We start from the raw sequence: 17,232 nt of genomic DNA, 5'->3' as shown, positions 1-17,232 counted from the left end.
AAGCTAGTATTACATGGCGAAAAAAACTTTCAAATTACCTGAAAAATACATCATAAATGCTTCAAACTTGTCCTCAACAATACAACGTTCATTTTGGGCACCAGATGATCCATTTTCGATTTATTATAAAACATGAATACAGTWTGAGATCAACTTTAGTAAGATTTTCCCCTTCAGACACCGAGCGCAGTGGTGAACACCATTGTGACGTTTATTTTTTTTTTAAGATGTTATTACAGCATCCTTACACGTGAACTCAGTTTTTTTAGCTGAAGTTGTCTTGAGTGTTGAAGTTTTCCAGCGGACGAACAAGATGCTTCTTTTTTTCTGCTAACACAATGTCAAAACTGTGAACAATATTTAAAAAAAAACAAACAAACAAACAAAATCCCAGTCAGATCAAGGACAACATAATTTTGAATTTAAAGGCAAGAAAAGAGGTGTAATATTTTAGAGCGATCTGCATGTGATTCCACTCYTTTCTTGGGAGACTCCTCAAACAGAGCTGGTCTCATATCAGCGGATGGCTATCAGTCCGACATCAATGAGCTTCTGTATCTTCTGAGCAATAACTGGATTTTTAAGGTGGCTGTGAATCAAACGGGACAGATTTTAAATCAGCAGCAGTTTCATACCTGGACTTTGTTTGAATTCAAGCAGAAACACGTTTGTTACTTTAAAAAATCTAAGCTTACTCGCTGAGCGCCTGAGGGTCCTTCTGCATTTGCTCGAGGATCATGCGCATGGCYGGGTCGGACATAATCTGCTGCACCTCGGGATCGGCCATGGCTCTTTTCTTCACCTCCTCGGGGCTGTCGTTCCTCATGGCTTGACTGACCATGCAGCGCTGCAGGCCTTCTGAAGCTTCCTGCAGGTGGACAAAAATAATCCCTTTAATTAACCACAGACACACTTTTTAAGCGTATGAAAACTGTATTTGTAATGCTTCTGTTGTGCTCAAAGAAAGAAAAAAGTGTACTTAAACTACATTTCATTGCTGTGAATTTCATCAAGACGTTTCTTTAAGTTTAAAAATCATCACACTGGTAAMAAAACTAAATGATTTTGTTAGAAAGTCATCTTCCTCATCTCACATTTATACATGCCAGGGATAACWGTTTCAATCATGGTTATAAATTTGATCTCAGGGTGTGCAGCACAGTATGTTTATGTTAAAAAGAGGCTTTCAGGAGATCATTTTAAATTCCATTTTTAATGTAGACATATTTGTATTGGACAAAATTTGAAYAAGTTGGCACAAGTTGTCTAAAATATTATAGTGTTATAGGGCCTTAAACTTAAATATCAGAAACAAAAGAAGAAAACAGCTTCTTAAAGGGATCAATGATAGATTACATTAGACTTTATTTGATAAACTTTTATTTTAACTGTAAAATAAAGCCTGTAAAAATACTGTAGGCTGTTTAGTTTTTATAATTTTTAAACTAAAAATTTAAAACTATATTAAATGGACTGAGCCATTTTATTTACACGCAAAGCATTCTGGGTAAATGATGACGTGGATAGGTCATCGGTGCGAGGCTGCTAGCGAGCTATATCCACCCTGAAGGTTAATCTTGGACAATATCTGATGATCGACTCTTTTAAATGAAACCAGAGAGCGTTGACAGAGAGGAGAAGGTAGAAATGACTCAGCCTGGAACTGAAAATATGGATGGAGGACAACAGAGCTGCTTCATGGAAGAAGAACCTCAGCTTAGCCTGTTAGCTTTAGCGTTAGCCCCGGCACTTTCACCATATATATGTATTAGCTCAGCGCTACACATTCTCCTCTCGTCATTGAGGTCCATCCACTTGACAAGAGAGGGTAACACAAAAATGACAGTTTTTCTKACATTGGTGTAATATGTTGTAGTTGTATGTTGTAGTTCTCCATCTGAGGCTGTATGCATTTTATTTTTCAGCCTTAAAAAGACCAGATTGTTTCATTATGTCCCAACATTTAACCCCAATTCTAACAGTGTACTTTGACGCAAGTCTGCTTCTTAAATGACTTTACAATTTCCCCCAATCTTTTGACAAACCTTTGAGGAAGAATCCAGCTCGAGGGCTTTCTGGTAGACATCCATAGCTTTGGAATAATCTTTCATGGCCTCCAATGCAGCTCCTTTACGCGTGTAGCCCTTAACTGCAAACAAATAAAATTTTAGTTTCAAAATTTTAAAGGATTAAAAAAAAACCACGCATGGCTGAGTTTGTTTTCAGGTTTTCCATAAAATACTTACTGAACGTGGGCTCAAGCTTGATGCATTCTTCACAATCCTGACAGGAAGAAGAGATTAATTGTTGAAAATACTCTCTATATTCAAATGAAGGTTTAAACCAGAGGTGCTTTGTGTGATTTGTGTGTTTGGTACCTTGAGGGCAAGCTGAAACTCCAGCAGCTTCGTGTAGCAGGCAGCTCTGTTACTGTAGAGTTTGGCATCATTAGGGTTTCTCTTAATGGCCTCAGTGTAATGTTTCATGGCTAAGGGGTAGTCTCCTGTGAGATGGAACAGAGAGGAAGTCATCTTTATGCAACTTCTTTAAGTAKTAATCAATAAAAGCAACAAACTGTTTCACGAACCTTTCTGGAAGGCATCGTTGCCCTTGTTCTTTTCTTCGAGCGCCAAATCAGGGTTGATGTAGGCTAGTTTTTCTTGCTCCTTCAGTATCTTCTCTGCCTGCAGAGACAAAAATATAAAATCAAGGTTTAAGTAGTTCTGAGGTAGCTGTGAATATGTATTTTAATTAACTTTTAAAACCAGTGTTTTAATTAAGTGAGCAGCTACATTATAACCACACCTGTTGACATTTCTTCAGGACATCAGGAGTCCGGTGTTCAGTCAAACTCTTGTTAAAGAACTGAATTGCTTCTTTGTATTGTTCCTGCTTGAAGTAGGAGTTACCAATTCGAGCCAGAGCCCTGCAAACAAACAGAARAATCAATGATTTACTCTAAAGAGCGGCATTTACAGACTGCTGCAGCCACTTGCATCCAAATCAGTGATCTACACAAAATGTGCCATCTTGTTATTTTTATGTTCTGCTTCTTTTTAATTATAAATAAAATTTCATTATAAAGAACTTTTAAGGATATTTTTCATTAAAGACTGTGGCAACATTTTCCCCAAGACATTTTATAGATTCACATTTGTACAGYGTGCTAGTCGAGCTTTTGAAAATACTTAGATAAAAAACAATAACTTAAAATAGATTCATATTTTTTCTCAAATTATCAAAATAAAAAATATGTTTCAGATGCACTGAGTCAGAGCTTGATTTGTTTGAAAAAAAAGTCACATGATTAATGATGTCACAGCTTTGGTGCCTGATTCAGAGGTTTACAGGGAAGTGAATCACTGGATCCATGGTGTGTTTTGGTGGCAAATTTTCACAAAATGCAAACCAGTGAGTGACTTATGGTGAGACATGGAGCCAGACAGACTTGTGTTTAGTTTACCAGTCTATAAGCATTTTACCTGAATAAAAATAAAWAAATGACTATATGTTCATGATACAATATGATCTTACAGTAAACAAACAGGGTGAATACATTAAGTCACTGAGGCAGAGAACTGGCAGCACAATCGTTATCTTAAACTTTGCTGTTAATAAATTAGGATGTTTTCATAATCTGTGTTTACAAATGTCAAGAAGCCACGGGGACGAGTACAACAAAAACCTGACCTCAGACAGAAACGTCTCAGGATATTAAACATCTGTCAACTTCATCATCATCATGAAGAGTTATTTTGTAGTTTCATGCTGCTTTTCATGCTTTTGGCCACAAGATGGCGATAAAGAGAACTGTGTTCGAGTTATGAGCCCTTTGTCAAAACAAGCTTCAGTGCTTCTGAAAAGCTTCATTTTCCCACCACTATATTCTTGTCCAAACATGTAATTTCTAGCTTTAAACAGATCATGATGCTGTTTCTGTTAGAAATAGCTGAAGGAACTTACTTTGCTATTTGTCTATAATCTTCACGGTTTTCTCGACCAACATCAATGGCTTTCTCACACAGCTCTCTGCACTTCTCAAAGTCTCCCTTCTCGAAATAAACAGCTGAAAAACAACATTTTCAACAATTAGAGAATTAATTTCATTTTAGTTCTAATGAACACATTTTTTATGTTACATACTTTGCTGAAGAATCCTCTAAGCAGAAGATACAAACCTGCTTGATTAGATAAATACGTCATGTTGGTGGGGTCATGCTTAACCGCTTCTTCGTAATGTTTCAGAGCTTTGTCAAAGTCCTTATTTTTGTACGCAGCATTCCCAAATTCTTTTTCCTTCAAAGCCTGTTGAAGGAGGAGAGCCACATTCAGAACAGACACTTACCAGAAAACAGAATGTTAATTTATTAAAGAACTTACCATTCTTTTATTTTCAGGGAGGTCTTCCTCTTTGGGAGGAGGTGGTGGGGTTTCTTTAGGTTTGGGGGGAGGAGGAGGAGTGGGCTCCTCTTCTTCTTCCATTTCAGAAAGGTTCAGTCCCAGCAGCACAGAGAGTGTAGTCATCACTCTTGGATCCTGCAGCTTCCTACAAGACAGCTGACAATTAACTCTAAATCTCACCGCCTTTAAATGAAACAAAACTTTTTTTTAAACTCTAATTAGTTTCTTTTTAAACAGAGTGAATAACATTCTCCTAGAAAACATTAAACATGTATTCCTTAAGAATAAAAATAAACAATTCTACCCTAACGTATTTTATAATTAGGGGTTTTACTTTAATTTTAGCAATATGTTTAAATTGAAAAAGAAAATTAAACATACGCTCCAAGTTCTGACGGTTTGTTMCGGAGCTGCTCCAGCAGTTCTCTATAGCTCGGATCTGACAAGAGCTCCCTGGTCCGAGGATCGTTCTCCAGCTTCTGGAACAAGTTGGGCATGGCGAAGGGGTTCATCATCGATTTCTCTGGTAAAGAGCGAGATATTTTCAATTAATGATCCCAAAACAAAGAAATGAGTCTTCAAGTAACCGTTGCTGAAAGAAGAGGCACAATAATTTCCTTGGAAACATTTGTTTGTACCTGCAAGCTTGGCCTCAATATTCTGCAGACCTTCCTTCAGCTGCTGGTTACCCGGCTCTTGGCGGAGTCCCTCCTGGTACGTTGTTTTAGCGTCCTCCAACCGACCAAGAAATTCTAACGCTGCAGCTTTGCGAGAATAGCCCTGAGAGAAAAAAGTTTGAGATTTTACTTCCTGTTTTCTTTTTAATAGATTGAACAGAATGACAGCACAAACTTTCTCACCTTGCCCCAGTCAGGCTTGATCTTGATGGTCTGACAGGCATCCTGGAGGGCATTCTCATAATTGCCCTTTTTGGCGAAGGCAGCTGAGCGGTTACTGAACAGCACATGGTTTGATGGGTCGACGGTCAGGGCTTCAGTGTAACAACGTATAGCCTCGTCAATATTTCCTGCACTCAGAGCCTTGTTGCCTTGGTCTTTCAATGCTGAAACCTGCAACACAGAGACATATTTACAATACTACAGCTCTAAACACACAATACAATTCCAACTTTAACAGCTTTAGCAGCTGAAAGAACTGACAGCTGCTTGTGGCAGACAGGTGYAAAAGTAATGAGATGGAAACTACTGAATGTCTTCTTGTCTTTAGCATTATGTGCAATCTTTAAAAAGGTCTGAGCCCAACAATGTCTCATTTTTAGATCAAAAATATCAATATTTTTTTTTAAAAAGTTGGAAGCCCTTTGTGACAGAAACACACGACCCCTGAGTTACACTGTAGACAACGTGTGGATCAAGGGTAAATACAGGTGGAGGCAACCACATTTTTGATGCAACAGTCCCAGGATTTGAGCCAGTGACCTACTGATTTCAAGCCCACTTTCTCTTACATCTAAAAATCAGCTTTCACTCATAGTGTGTTGTTTCCWGACAATAAAGTTTATTTTAAAGTCTGTTTGAGCTTTCCGTTTTAATAAAGAAAATKAGTTAGGCAAGCTTCTTTATTAGATGTGACAATAAGATATATATTTACTTATACGTGGCATATTATAATCTGTTTTAGTTTGTCATAAACTAAAAATAACAGTCKGCACCATTTCTACTTACATAACCCTAGTTAAATGAACAAAGTTTTTTTTTTCCACCAAATATTCAAAGCGGTGAAGTGTTTTATAGTTTTCCAGGACATCTACAGGTCTTTTAAGATTTTATTTCATTCTGCACCCTTTTTTCTCCTGATGATTTGCAGCAAAATCTGATTACTGGTAATAGAAATTCAAGATACACATTTCGCTACTAGGCAAGGAAACATAAAATTTATATTTTCAGACAAAATTTGTTCCAACTCNAAAAAAACCAACCAGGAAATGCGAAAATAGCAAAAGTTCAATTAATTATATTTATTTATAACCTTTATTTAACCAGGAAGTTAATTTAATTTTTCATGCAGAATGGCTTTAAGAGTAAGGAATCTTTTTACAGAAGATCTACAAAAGATCAGCTGAATCCCGAACAAATGTTTGTGGAAAACTGGAAATAAAGAAAAATTCTAGCTAGGGTTGTTTTTTTTTTAATAAATAGCTATTATAAAACCTTTATTGTCCCTACCTACCTACCTACCTGCACTGATAATTACCCAGGTTTCTATAAAACATTTATGATAAATCACACCTAAAGTTTTATGGTGGCTTTAGTTAACTTGATGACACAGTAAACATGAAGCAGCTGTTTTTAGAACATGCATTAAGAAATTAATACAAATAAATTGTCACAAACAAAGGCAGTAAATACATTACACTGTAAATTTAAATAAAGACAGCTGGTAACAAAAAACAAAAATGTGCTACAAAAACTTTGCCCAGTATAATTTTTTAAAGTAATAATGATATCACAACATACAGCAAACAAAGGTTGTTTACAAAAAATCTTATAAAGTAAATACCTTCCCTGATAGGATTAGATCCAGGACATAATATTTTTTATCTTTGAAGAACCCTTAAAGTATGTAGGTTTTGTTTAACATGTACTTAAACATAAATTTGGTYCTATAATTAGTTAAATGTTAAAGCACAAACTTCAACAAACTAGAAACTTCGAGGTGTTGCGACAGTTTCAGCCCACATACGGCAGGAGCCATGACGGCGGTGCATCTAGAAAGATCCTCCGGTCTGAGCGCTAAAGCCGAGCCAAAAATACTCCAGAAGCACGTTTTAACGCACAATAATAAATAAAAAAAACTGCCAGGCAGATCTATTACTTTTATTGACAGAAAAGAACGTAAGCGTAACTTTAAAGTCCACATCTATCAATGAACTACAGCGGACATGGCTGCTGCACAGAGATTTGCTAAGTCGAGTTATTCCGAAGCACTTATATTATTCACCGACTACAGGGTGTTGGAACACTAAATTGCTAATGACATGCAAGTAGAAATTGAATTTTATTTCAAATGCTCGGATTACGKCAACAATAGCAGTCAAACTAATACACTTAACCTAGCTGTGATTCTGGGTGTTAGCTTAACAAGTGGTTAAATCACTGTTAGCTGTGACTAACCCGTCTGCTTACAACCTACTGCCAAATTATTCTAAAACGGTAGTTTGGAAGCATTTCATGAGTTTCGCCGACATGTTTTATTATAAAGCACATTCAGCTGAATCAATGGCTACACTGAGTCAGTGAATGATGCTAAGCTAACAAGCTAAGTGAGGTCTCAGTGCAAAAAGCAAATTGAGGACACCGACCTAGAAACTTCTATTAGTGAGTATTTGAATTATATACTGGCAGAGATACAATCAGCACATCTTACGTGAGCTAAAATGACAAAAAGAATTAACAAAGCAGAACCAGCAGTGTACTTACGTTATCCATGATGCACACATGCGGTTCCTTCCAGAAACTACTGCGGAGTCCGGACTAACAGGCTCCTCCCCCTGAAAGACGTGTGCGGGTTGCCAGGTCGGAAAATAGAAAGTCACCACTACAGAGAAACAAAATGTATTCCACCCATGAAACTTCCAGAAGAAAGTGGAAAACACAAACCCAGACCCACTACAGCTTGGGGTTGGAATGTAAAAAGTCACCAGTACACCTCGAGGAGAGAAACGAGAAACAAAAATAAACTCCACCCACTGAAACTTCCAGAAGAAAGTGGAAAACAAACTCTGACTCACTGAGGTTGACACTTTCTGGCAACTGAATGCATTTACCAGATATGGGAAAAGTACTAAAAAAAATGTACCTTTATCCTGAAACAAGTCAACAAAAATGAGCGAGGAAAAATATATCCAAAAAGCATCTAGACTCCAGTAAGAAACAATAATAAAAATAAAAAAATCACACAAAGAGCCGCTCATTTAAATGTACCAGAGGATTAAAGAGAAAAATAACCAATGTAAGCTGAAGGACATAAAACACATTTAATCACAGTTAAAAGTAAAACCAAATTAGTCTTAAAATATTAAACATCATGGTGTAAAAAAGAAAAATGAAGCATCAGGATGGTTCTAACTGAGTCAAACACCAATGTTTATCTGAGTGTTTCTTTTATGTATAGTTTTGTTTGGTAAGTTTGACTAAGTTGTAGAAGTAGCTCCTGTATCTCTTGATTTTGTGTTTTAAGTCTTTGAACATTAAAGAGTAACTGGTTGGTGATCTTTGTGTTCTAGGTTTGGTTTGATGATCTAAAAGTTCTTCTAGAAGTAAATGAAGCAAATATTAAGAGCCTTCACAATAAAGAAGACCATTGATAAATTGGTAAAACAATTAAGCAGCTGCTTTTTGTATCAGCTGAAGATTACAGACATGCTCTACAATGCCAACATCAAGTTTTCATTACTATTATTATTTTTTTTTTCAAGTAGAAAAAAACAACTTTGTGATCTCAAGAGGAAAAAATAAGAACAATTTTGTTTACAAATAATTGAGATATACCTTTAAAAACTGACAGAATTACCTGGAGAAACCCAGGAACGTTAAATAAATTAATTAATTAACCCCCCACCCACCACATAGCCGCAAAAATACTTTTCACCCACTTTAACTTTGACCTGAGCCCAAAGACGCGCTTTGTACCTGCTGAAACTGTGATTTCCGAACTTACTTGTTGATATTGAAGGCAACACCAGCACAATCGAACTTTCTGGCGCGTGCCTCGTTCCAAGGTGGTGCTGAAAAGGAAGAAGTCGCTTCTTTCGTTCATAGCTGTCATTATAAAAAGCAGAAGGTAACTAAAGTGTTTACTTAAAATAACAAGAGGCTGTTGAAACAAATACTTAATGGTATTTAAATTTAACAATGTTTTTTTTTTCTCACCTAAAAGCTTCATAAAAACATTTTTAGCTAATGTTAACGGGGCACTAATCGTGTTGCAAAACAAGCTAAGCTAACAAATACTATTTTAACTTTCTAAATATTACAAATATCATTTTTCCCTTTTGTGTTTGGAAATATATCCATTGTCCAACTCTAAAAACATTTAGTTCATAAACAGTTCTTATTAAGTCTTTTTCTTGTTTTTGTCACTTTAATGCTAACCTGCTAGCTGAATGAACAATGCAGCCTGACCGACCAGCTACAGGTTAGTTGAAGACATGTTGTTTGTTTGTTTGTTTGTTTGTTTGTTTGTTTGTTTGTTCAGTCCATCACTAACACAGCAGACAAGTGCAAAAGTTTTAACCCACTCTCTGTAGTTTTTGTTATTTTCTATAGTTGCCACAAGTTCTTTCTGTAGGTCTGACATTTTTAAATTTGGACTTTAGCAGGTCTTTTCCCACTCATTTTCTGTTCAGTACTGTACACTTTCTGTTAAAAAATAAAAATAAAATAAAAAAAAACAAGAAAGAGGGTAAATGGACAGCACAAGTCTGCTTAAAAACTATCAGCAGCAGCATAACAAGATCTGGAAAGTGTAAGAAAGAGAAAAGGCAACTGTCAAAAACCTGACACAGAACCTTCAGCTGATGAAAAGCTGCCAGTCTTCAGCTAAAATATGTGTGTGAATCACCTTGTTGGTGCTGTGATGTCATTCTACGTCAAATGATGATAGAGTTAATTAACTCTAAATGTGGATGACTGGACTGAAAAGGAGTGTGTATGTACAATGTTCAAAGTAAAACTTCAAAAGACCCTTATTAAATCCAAAGAAGTTCTATTCATGGTCTCTTTAAATTAGATTAAATTAAAAAAAATATGTCTCCATCCATGCAAAATATAAAAAATGAGGGTTGACTCAAGGTTGTTTTTTTTGCCTCGAGTCCATTAAGATGTGAATATGTTGTGTGTAAACTTACATATATTTAAGTGTTCTATGCAGAGTAAGTTTAATTTTTCTATGTTGTGTACTAGGGCTGCTCAGTTATTGCAAAAATTATAATCACGTTTTTTTTCTCATTGAAATTGAGATCTAGATTATTTAACAAAATTTATTGAACAAAAACAATGGCTGTTAAACAATGTTTCCCTCAGGATTTCAAATATTTTTGAGAAAATTAGACAAAGTGAAAGTTTGGCAGTGGGAGGAGCCTGCAGCTTTGTGCTGGCAGTGGCACTGCGAACTTCGATCATTCTGTTTTTGTGATCGTTGAAAACTCAAATCATAATCAAGATCAAAATCTGATTAATTGTCCAGGCCTGTTGTGTACTAAAATGCTTCTGCTGAGGATCATAAAGAGTCTCTGATGTTCAAAAGTGTTTCCTCCTCTTTCTGTGCCAGTCTACCTCCCTGTGTCCCTGTTTAATCAGAGGAAAAGAAACAGAGTTCCTCTGAAGTCTGTTCCTTATGGAAATGAACTCTTTTTCCAAAGTGAAACCATGGAAAGCTGCAGCTCATCTGCGCCTCACAGCAGCTCAGGTAAAAGAAAATCTCCTAAAGCCTCTTCTATATTTCAGCCACTAGGTGGCAGCACATACAGAGAAGTGTGCAACACAATCTAACGRATGTTTGAGATGTTTTCCTTAAAACGTAAAAACTATTAGCTGTATTTTTTAAGTTGTGTCTCAAAACTAATCTCCAGCTGCACAAGAATTTTTAATATGAAAGATTGAATAATGAGGTCATGTTTTATGGAAACAAGACAGCATGAAGCACCAGCAGAGGTGGCTGTAAGACTGACCTCCTGGAATGCGTTGTTTCCTTTCAGGTGCATATGAGAGTTCCCAGGCCTCAGGTCCGTGTGCTGCTCCTCAGAGCCATCAATGGAGCAGACAGGCKATCCCACAGTCTGCTAAACCTCAGCAGTATTACAGCAACAGACCTGCTCCTGGACCTTCCACTATGACAAGAACCTACGCACCCATAGCACATCCTTACAAAAATGTAGCTAAGAGGTATAGTTTATTCACTCTCTGGCACTTTGTTATAATAATTCAATAATCTAAGTAAAACTGGTGGGTGCATGAAGTGGAAATGTCACACACACAATGGGCCTCATGCAAGAACCGTTCGTACGCACAGATTTGTTCTTAAGTTGTGCGTACGAGTGATTTAGGAGAATTTGTGGCATTCACCAATGTTTTCRTATTCTACGATTTTTTTCAGATACGAACAAAATTCACGAGTGGTCCAGACCTGTCGTATATTTTACGAGCAGTCAGTCTGCTGTTATCCAGACGGGTTTTCTTCACTAATAACTTTATATTTCGTTAGTTTGGAGATATTTTGAGTTGAAAATAAATCACACTCCATAATTATGTTGACAATAGGCTATTCTGCTTGAATTAGAGTTATAATTTTAAATGTAATGATTTAGACTAACAATATAAATTGTCGGTCCGGCCGGCTTATCCGCTATCGGGTGCGGGGGCAGCAGGAGACCCCGCTCTCCCCAGCGACACTTTCCAGCTCATTCCAGGGGACTCCGAGACGTTCCCAGGCCAGAGGAGGTATATAATCCCTCCATCGACTCCTGGGTTTTCTCCAAAGTGCCAGACTTATTTTGAAAACATTTTAAAATGCTTATTTCAAACCCGCATCTGAACCACCTGCGACCGCGCAGCGCGCGCGGGGGGGTGGGGGGTGTTACGGTGCACAGCGCTGTGTCTTCTGAATAAATGAAAATGATTTAACACAGTTGTTTATACTTTTAGCAGCTCTTTCTATTCCACAGCTGAGCTGCTAAAAATGACAGATTTTCTTTTCTGGATCTCTGACAGACGGACTTCAATCTCTGAACTCGTAAAGTTCTTCTTTTTAGTTTTCGCTGTCATTTTTCATGAATGGACACTTCCTTGTATCTGAGGCAGGAAACATAGCCTTATATGGTGTTTTTGGGGTGGTAATTATGCTAATCTCCTCTCGCGTGCACGAGCAGCTGGATACGAACAGGTGTAATTTACGCAGCTCATTTACACCCTTTTCAGGAAGATAGAAGAGTTTGTTGAACCTGACGTGACATGTTCGTACGAACCCTTTGTACGAACAAAAGTAAGAGAAATTTAGGATAAGAATACGAACATGTTCTTGCATGAGGCCCATTGTTAGTTGATCTGTTTTATTTTCAATTATTATTATTGTTATCATTTCAGTTTGGCAACAGGACAGTCCGGCGGTCCGGCTAGACAAGATTTCAGCTCTGGTGGTAGTTTCAAACAGAGCAGAAATCAAGGCTCTTACGGCAGGGAGAACTTKGAAAGCAAGCCAACACCTTCTCCAGGGTTCTCTCAGATGGCTCAGCAGCCACCTCGCAAACCTCCAGTCTCCACGCTGCAGTACTCTCAGCAGTCAAGACCCCTTCCTCCTGCCGAAACACCACCCCAGAGGCCATCTGCCCATGCTGCGCAGCTGCCTAACAAATCCTGGAAATTTACCAACAGCTTTGACCAAGAAAAACCCAACTTTGTGGGGAAAAAAAGCTCAGTTCAGTCTCAAACTGCTCGACCGGCTAAAACTCAGGTAGAAAAACACAGAAATGTGTGAAAATACTTTAAAAAGTTTTTAAATCTTATTCCTGCTTGCCATTAAACAGTGGACAATAATGTTTTTGCTTGTGTTTGTGTGTGTTTTATTAGAAAAATATCTTCTGAACCACTGAGTAGATTTTAATGAAACTCATGAAATAGTCATTGAACGCACATCTATCAATAATGTTTAGAGTAAACATGTCTAAAAGTCTTTGTTTTCCAGTTGGAGTAAATGTTGATCAAATAATCTCTAATGTTACAATTAATCAGGTTTCCCTTTAAAACTTTGTCATTACCTGCTCAGTTGTAATCGTTGCAGCAGTTGTATAGATTTCTCTGCCGTTTTCAGCAGGAAACCCTTGCAGAGAAGCCAGCCGTGGAGAAATCACTGAGGATCTTGACTACAGTTATTGAAGGAGTGAGACGCTGGAGCCAGTTTAAAGACAAAGCGCCGTACCTATTTGAGATATTTGGTCAGTTGAGTCGCGGCTGCTGCAGTTTGCTGTCAGGTTTTTCTGATCACCATTATTGGGACACGCTTTGCTCTCTCTCCTCCCACAGCAACACTGGATTCTGCTGTCACACTGGGGAGCTACGGAGCCAAGAACTTCCTCRTAAGAGACGGGAAGGAGGTTATGCAGTGTGTTTTTTACGAGAACGTGAGTTTTAAAGAAGAAAACAATAATTAATTTTCTAAGCTACCTTTAAGTCAGATAAATTATTATGTGTAATGTGTGTATCATCATTTACCTCGGCTCATCTGATCAAACACTTTCTGCAATCACAGTTCTGCCTGTTGTCCAACAGGAGCAGGTGCTGCCCCGTCTCATCAGAGGACAGGTCCATCGTTGCGTTGGAAACTACGACCGCAGCAGAGACGTCCTGATCTGCGTGTCGGTCAGAGCCGGCCTGGCCTCAGAGCAGAGAAACGCTCAGGAAGCTGTCAAAGTCTCTGATGCAGAAATGAGAGCACTGATCAAGACCCTCAGTGAAGTCTGAGCAGCAACAGGTGTCCCCGGGGATTTCAGAGTGAAGAAAATAAAATGTGTATCTGTTTGGTTTTTAGGTACACAAAGCTATTTATGCTAATTTATTGTTCAAAGTAAGGAAAAAACAACATCTGTTGTTGCAGTTTTATATGTTAAAAGGTTACTGCTCTCATTCAACTTAATTTTGTTAAAATCACTTAAATGTTCTCTTTAAGTGTTTTCTGTTTGGTTTGTAGCTACACAAAGCTATTTATGCTAATTTATTGTTCAAAGTAAGGAAAAAACATTTGTTATTGTTGCAGTTTTATATGTTAAAAGGTTGCTGCTCTCATTCAACTGCATTTTGTTAAAATCACTTAAATGTTCTCTTTAAGTGTTTTCTGTGAACAATAATAAAAACAATTAACCACTGTGAGCAAAGTGTCTCCTTTTTAGAAATAGTTTTATTACAAAGAAATGTCACAAAACAACAAACAAGTTAATTCAGATAAAACAAACACAAAGAAGTGAAACATGAAATTATATCTATTAAAAAAACAATGGGCCAGTTAATAACGTGATATCAAGAACATTTAGCTTATTTACAATTGAAACATCACAATTAAAAAAACAAAACACCGATTTTTACACTACCAAAACATTGTCACCAGTGCCRAGACTTTACACACAACTTTTCAACAAAGAAGAGAATCAGTCCACTGCTGTTATGTTTCCAGTCAAACACAGTATGAGGTCCAGTACAAAACCAACATCTCCCCTTCGCATCATCCTCCAAATATGGCAACATGATCACGTTCTCTTCTGTGGKACGTTTCATTATGGGAGCCAAAACTTGGGAATTAATTTTTAATTTTTAAAAGACCGGACTTGTTGAAATTGGCAGTGTGGAGGAAGAGCATGGTGAGAAGCAGACGTTTGTTTTTAGAACATGATAGGACCAGTGCCAGTGCTCCAGAAGGAGACACAAATTAATAAAAACACAACTGGTATATTTGAGGATTTACAGAGTGATAATGTTGGTAATGTACCTGCTAAAAATGCTGACCAAGAGCTCCTCATCCACACTATATGTTGTATACATCAGACAAAGATGCAAATAAATAAAGCAAATCTTCTTTTGGTAGTTCCTAAATGTGTCASGACWCAAACAGTTACACTGCTTTCATCTCTGCCGTTACCTTCAATAGTTTGAGGACATTGTTTTGTCTTCCCAAACAACTGCACCGAGTACAGACGAAACACGAACACTGAGAGAGAACCCCCCACCCCTAAAAAAAATGATAAAATAAAAACATCACATCACATAACAGGACCCTCAGTTTTCAGCACATCGATACCTGATGACTATATTWAACTGGTCTTTGTTATTTGAAAAAGGCACAAGTTGGTCAGATCACATTGAAAATCTAGATCAGTCGTTCCACCAGTAAGAAAACCCATCTTCTGGATTTTCTTTTGACAGAAATCTTACACCTCCTGGTATTTTGCTCTTTTTTTTTCCTGAATCAGTGATGAGAATCGGGTGTTGACAGAAGAAAAAAGCACGGTCAGTATAGCACATAAACAAAACTGGAAAAAGGTTTGACAAACAAATCTTATTATTTTTATTTTAAGCTTATTTCATGACACTTCTCTCAAACATTTAACGGTTATGATTGGCCTTTTGGTAAAGAAGGCAGGTTTTTAAGTTTGTCCGTTCTGCAGCTCTGACGCTGTGCCTGTGGCCCGTCTCTTTGTGTGCATCCAGTCTGTGAAAGCTGAACGTGTTCTCCACTTTCACTGGTTCACTGTCAGGTCACAAAAAAAAAAATCTGATGAGGAATATCCTTCAAAGTTCTCATTTCAGTGTTTTTTTTTTCTCCAAACTTCAAAGCTCCACGCTGTTTGATCGAGCCCATATTGACAGTACAAACATCTTAACTCAATAAATTTTAGATGCAGCTCCTTCAGGGTTCAGACTCTCCAGTCAGGATTCAAGACTTCTCAGTTTCTTTATTTATTTATATTGCCTCGTTGTCAAGTTTTCTTTAAAAAAAAAACTTTTGACTGAAACATGATGTGCCACAGAACACCATGCTTTCTCTGTCTATACGCTGAAAACCCCAGTTTGTTTTGGAATGTTACATACATCAACTTGTTTCCACAAAGCAAAAAAAAAAAAAAAAAAAAAAAAAAAAAATCATCAAATCAAGACAGTTTTTGACATTTGAGGTCATTTCCTCCAGTTCATTTGATCCTTTGACTGAATCCAGACAAGCAAGGATGATTTGTCAAACTGTATAAAATTTAGGACTGATTTGAGGTTAAAAAATATAACAAAARCAATTCAGTTCAAAATTAATTAAGCTTGAATTGATAACATTACAGATGCAGGAAGACTGTGTTTCAATTTTTTTTATTTTTTGTAGATCAGTTTTAGTTCTCACTGAGCAGGGCTTCCTATTACTGCTCTTAAAAAAAACTAAATGCTGGAGTCTCATCAGGACATCCAGTCCAAGACAGAGAAAACGATCAACAATACGGGAAAAACGAGACCAAACTATAACAGGGTGGGCAAAGGGGTGGGGGACAGCTGCTCCTTTGGTGCATATTTGGCAAAAAAGGGCAGAAAGACGGTGAGCATAACTCCAACAATGGCCAACATGTAGCCCCAACCAATCTGACACTCGCCGGCGTAGTAGATGTCAGAGTTTCCACAAAAAGATCGAACGAGTGAGGAGTTAAGGCCGAAAGGGTAAACTAGCAGTCCGGTGGCCATGATGAAAACTGCGGAGAAAACACAAAACAGGGAATGTCAGAATTCAGTACATTAGATGTTAGAAGACAGAAATGTGTATTTATCTGTGACTTTAACTTTATTCTATCAAAAGTCAAATTCTGTTAATGTGTGACTTTATGCAGATGAGTTAATTGTATTTATTCAACAGAGTAGAACAGATTTTCATTACAATATTTACATTTACAAAAATGACATACACTGACGTCAACAGATCTCTCAAAACTACAGAATCCATTTGCATAAATATGTAAACTTCACTGAGTTAATTTATTGTTTTTGACTCAGCTAACTTATTTTAAACCATAAACCAACCATAAACATGTTATAGGCACCATGTATGGAACAATACAGATTTTTAAAATTTATTTTATCAGCCTGTTTTCTGAAGACGCTCAGAGAATCTGTGTTCGACTTCTCCACCTTGGCTGCATTATCGAGCCAAGATCCACTGAGAAACTTGCTGTTTCAGAAACATTTAATTTAAAAACTGTATTTTATAGGTTAAACAAACGCATTTTTTCAATAAATTACAAGTTCAGAAGGGCACGGAAATTTAATATAATAATATATCAAACCGTGATATTAA

The 17,232-nt window shown here is 37.2% G+C and overlaps 3 protein-coding genes across 4 annotated transcripts; 1 reads left to right on the top strand and 2 right to left on the bottom strand.

Annotated features, from left to right (window-relative positions):
* Window positions 1–91: 91 nt before the first annotated feature.
* On the bottom strand, window positions 92–7,945 carry stip1 (stress-induced phosphoprotein 1). Its single transcript, XM_014031046.1, has 14 exons — window positions 7,842–7,945; window positions 5,262–5,471; window positions 5,040–5,181; window positions 4,783–4,924; window positions 4,381–4,546; window positions 4,179–4,305; window positions 3,964–4,066; window positions 2,806–2,926; window positions 2,588–2,684; window positions 2,379–2,503; window positions 2,247–2,283; window positions 2,046–2,149; window positions 696–868; window positions 92–589 (listed from the first exon to the last, which is right to left on the bottom strand). The coding sequence occupies exons 1-14, from the start codon at window positions 7,848–7,850 to the stop codon at window positions 517–519; spliced, it is 1,629 nt and encodes a 542-aa protein (XP_013886500.1). The 5' UTR covers window positions 7,851–7,945; the 3' UTR covers window positions 92–516.
* A 1,178-nt stretch (window positions 7,946–9,123) lies between these two features.
* spata22 (spermatogenesis associated 22) lies at window positions 9,124–14,282 on the top strand. Of its 2 annotated transcripts, none has more exons than XM_014031044.1 (8): window positions 9,124–9,204; window positions 9,523–9,558; window positions 10,693–10,830; window positions 11,120–11,306; window positions 12,504–12,870; window positions 13,231–13,351; window positions 13,440–13,537; window positions 13,686–14,282. In XM_014031044.1, exons 2-8 carry the CDS (start codon window positions 9,534–9,536, stop codon window positions 13,875–13,877), a joined length of 1,128 nt encoding a protein of 375 aa, XP_013886498.1. In that variant the 5' UTR covers window positions 9,124–9,204; window positions 9,523–9,533; the 3' UTR covers window positions 13,878–14,282. The 2 variants fall into 2 exon arrangements, with proteins under 2 accessions (XP_013886498.1, XP_013886497.1); XM_014031043.1 differs by having other exon boundaries at window positions 13,228–13,351.
* An 8-nt stretch (window positions 14,283–14,290) lies between these two features.
* LOC106534416 (transmembrane protein 211) lies at window positions 14,291–16,633 on the bottom strand (the record flags this gene model as incomplete). Its single annotated transcript, XM_014031042.1, is given in 1 exon segment — window positions 14,291–16,633. A coding segment is annotated over 1 exon segment (227 nt), but the record flags the coding sequence as incomplete, so codon positions are not given.
* Window positions 16,634–17,232: the final 599 nt, after the last annotated feature.

The sequence above is a fragment of the Austrofundulus limnaeus genome, unplaced genomic scaffold (assembly GCF_001266775.1).
Source record: "Austrofundulus limnaeus strain Quisiro unplaced genomic scaffold, Austrofundulus_limnaeus-1.0 Scaffold1168, whole genome shotgun sequence".
In the NCBI taxonomy this organism is placed as follows: Eukaryota; Metazoa; Chordata; class Actinopteri; order Cyprinodontiformes; family Rivulidae; genus Austrofundulus; species Austrofundulus limnaeus.
Note: the sequence above shows the minus strand (reverse complement) of the source record. Positions and strands in the feature narration are given on the sequence as shown.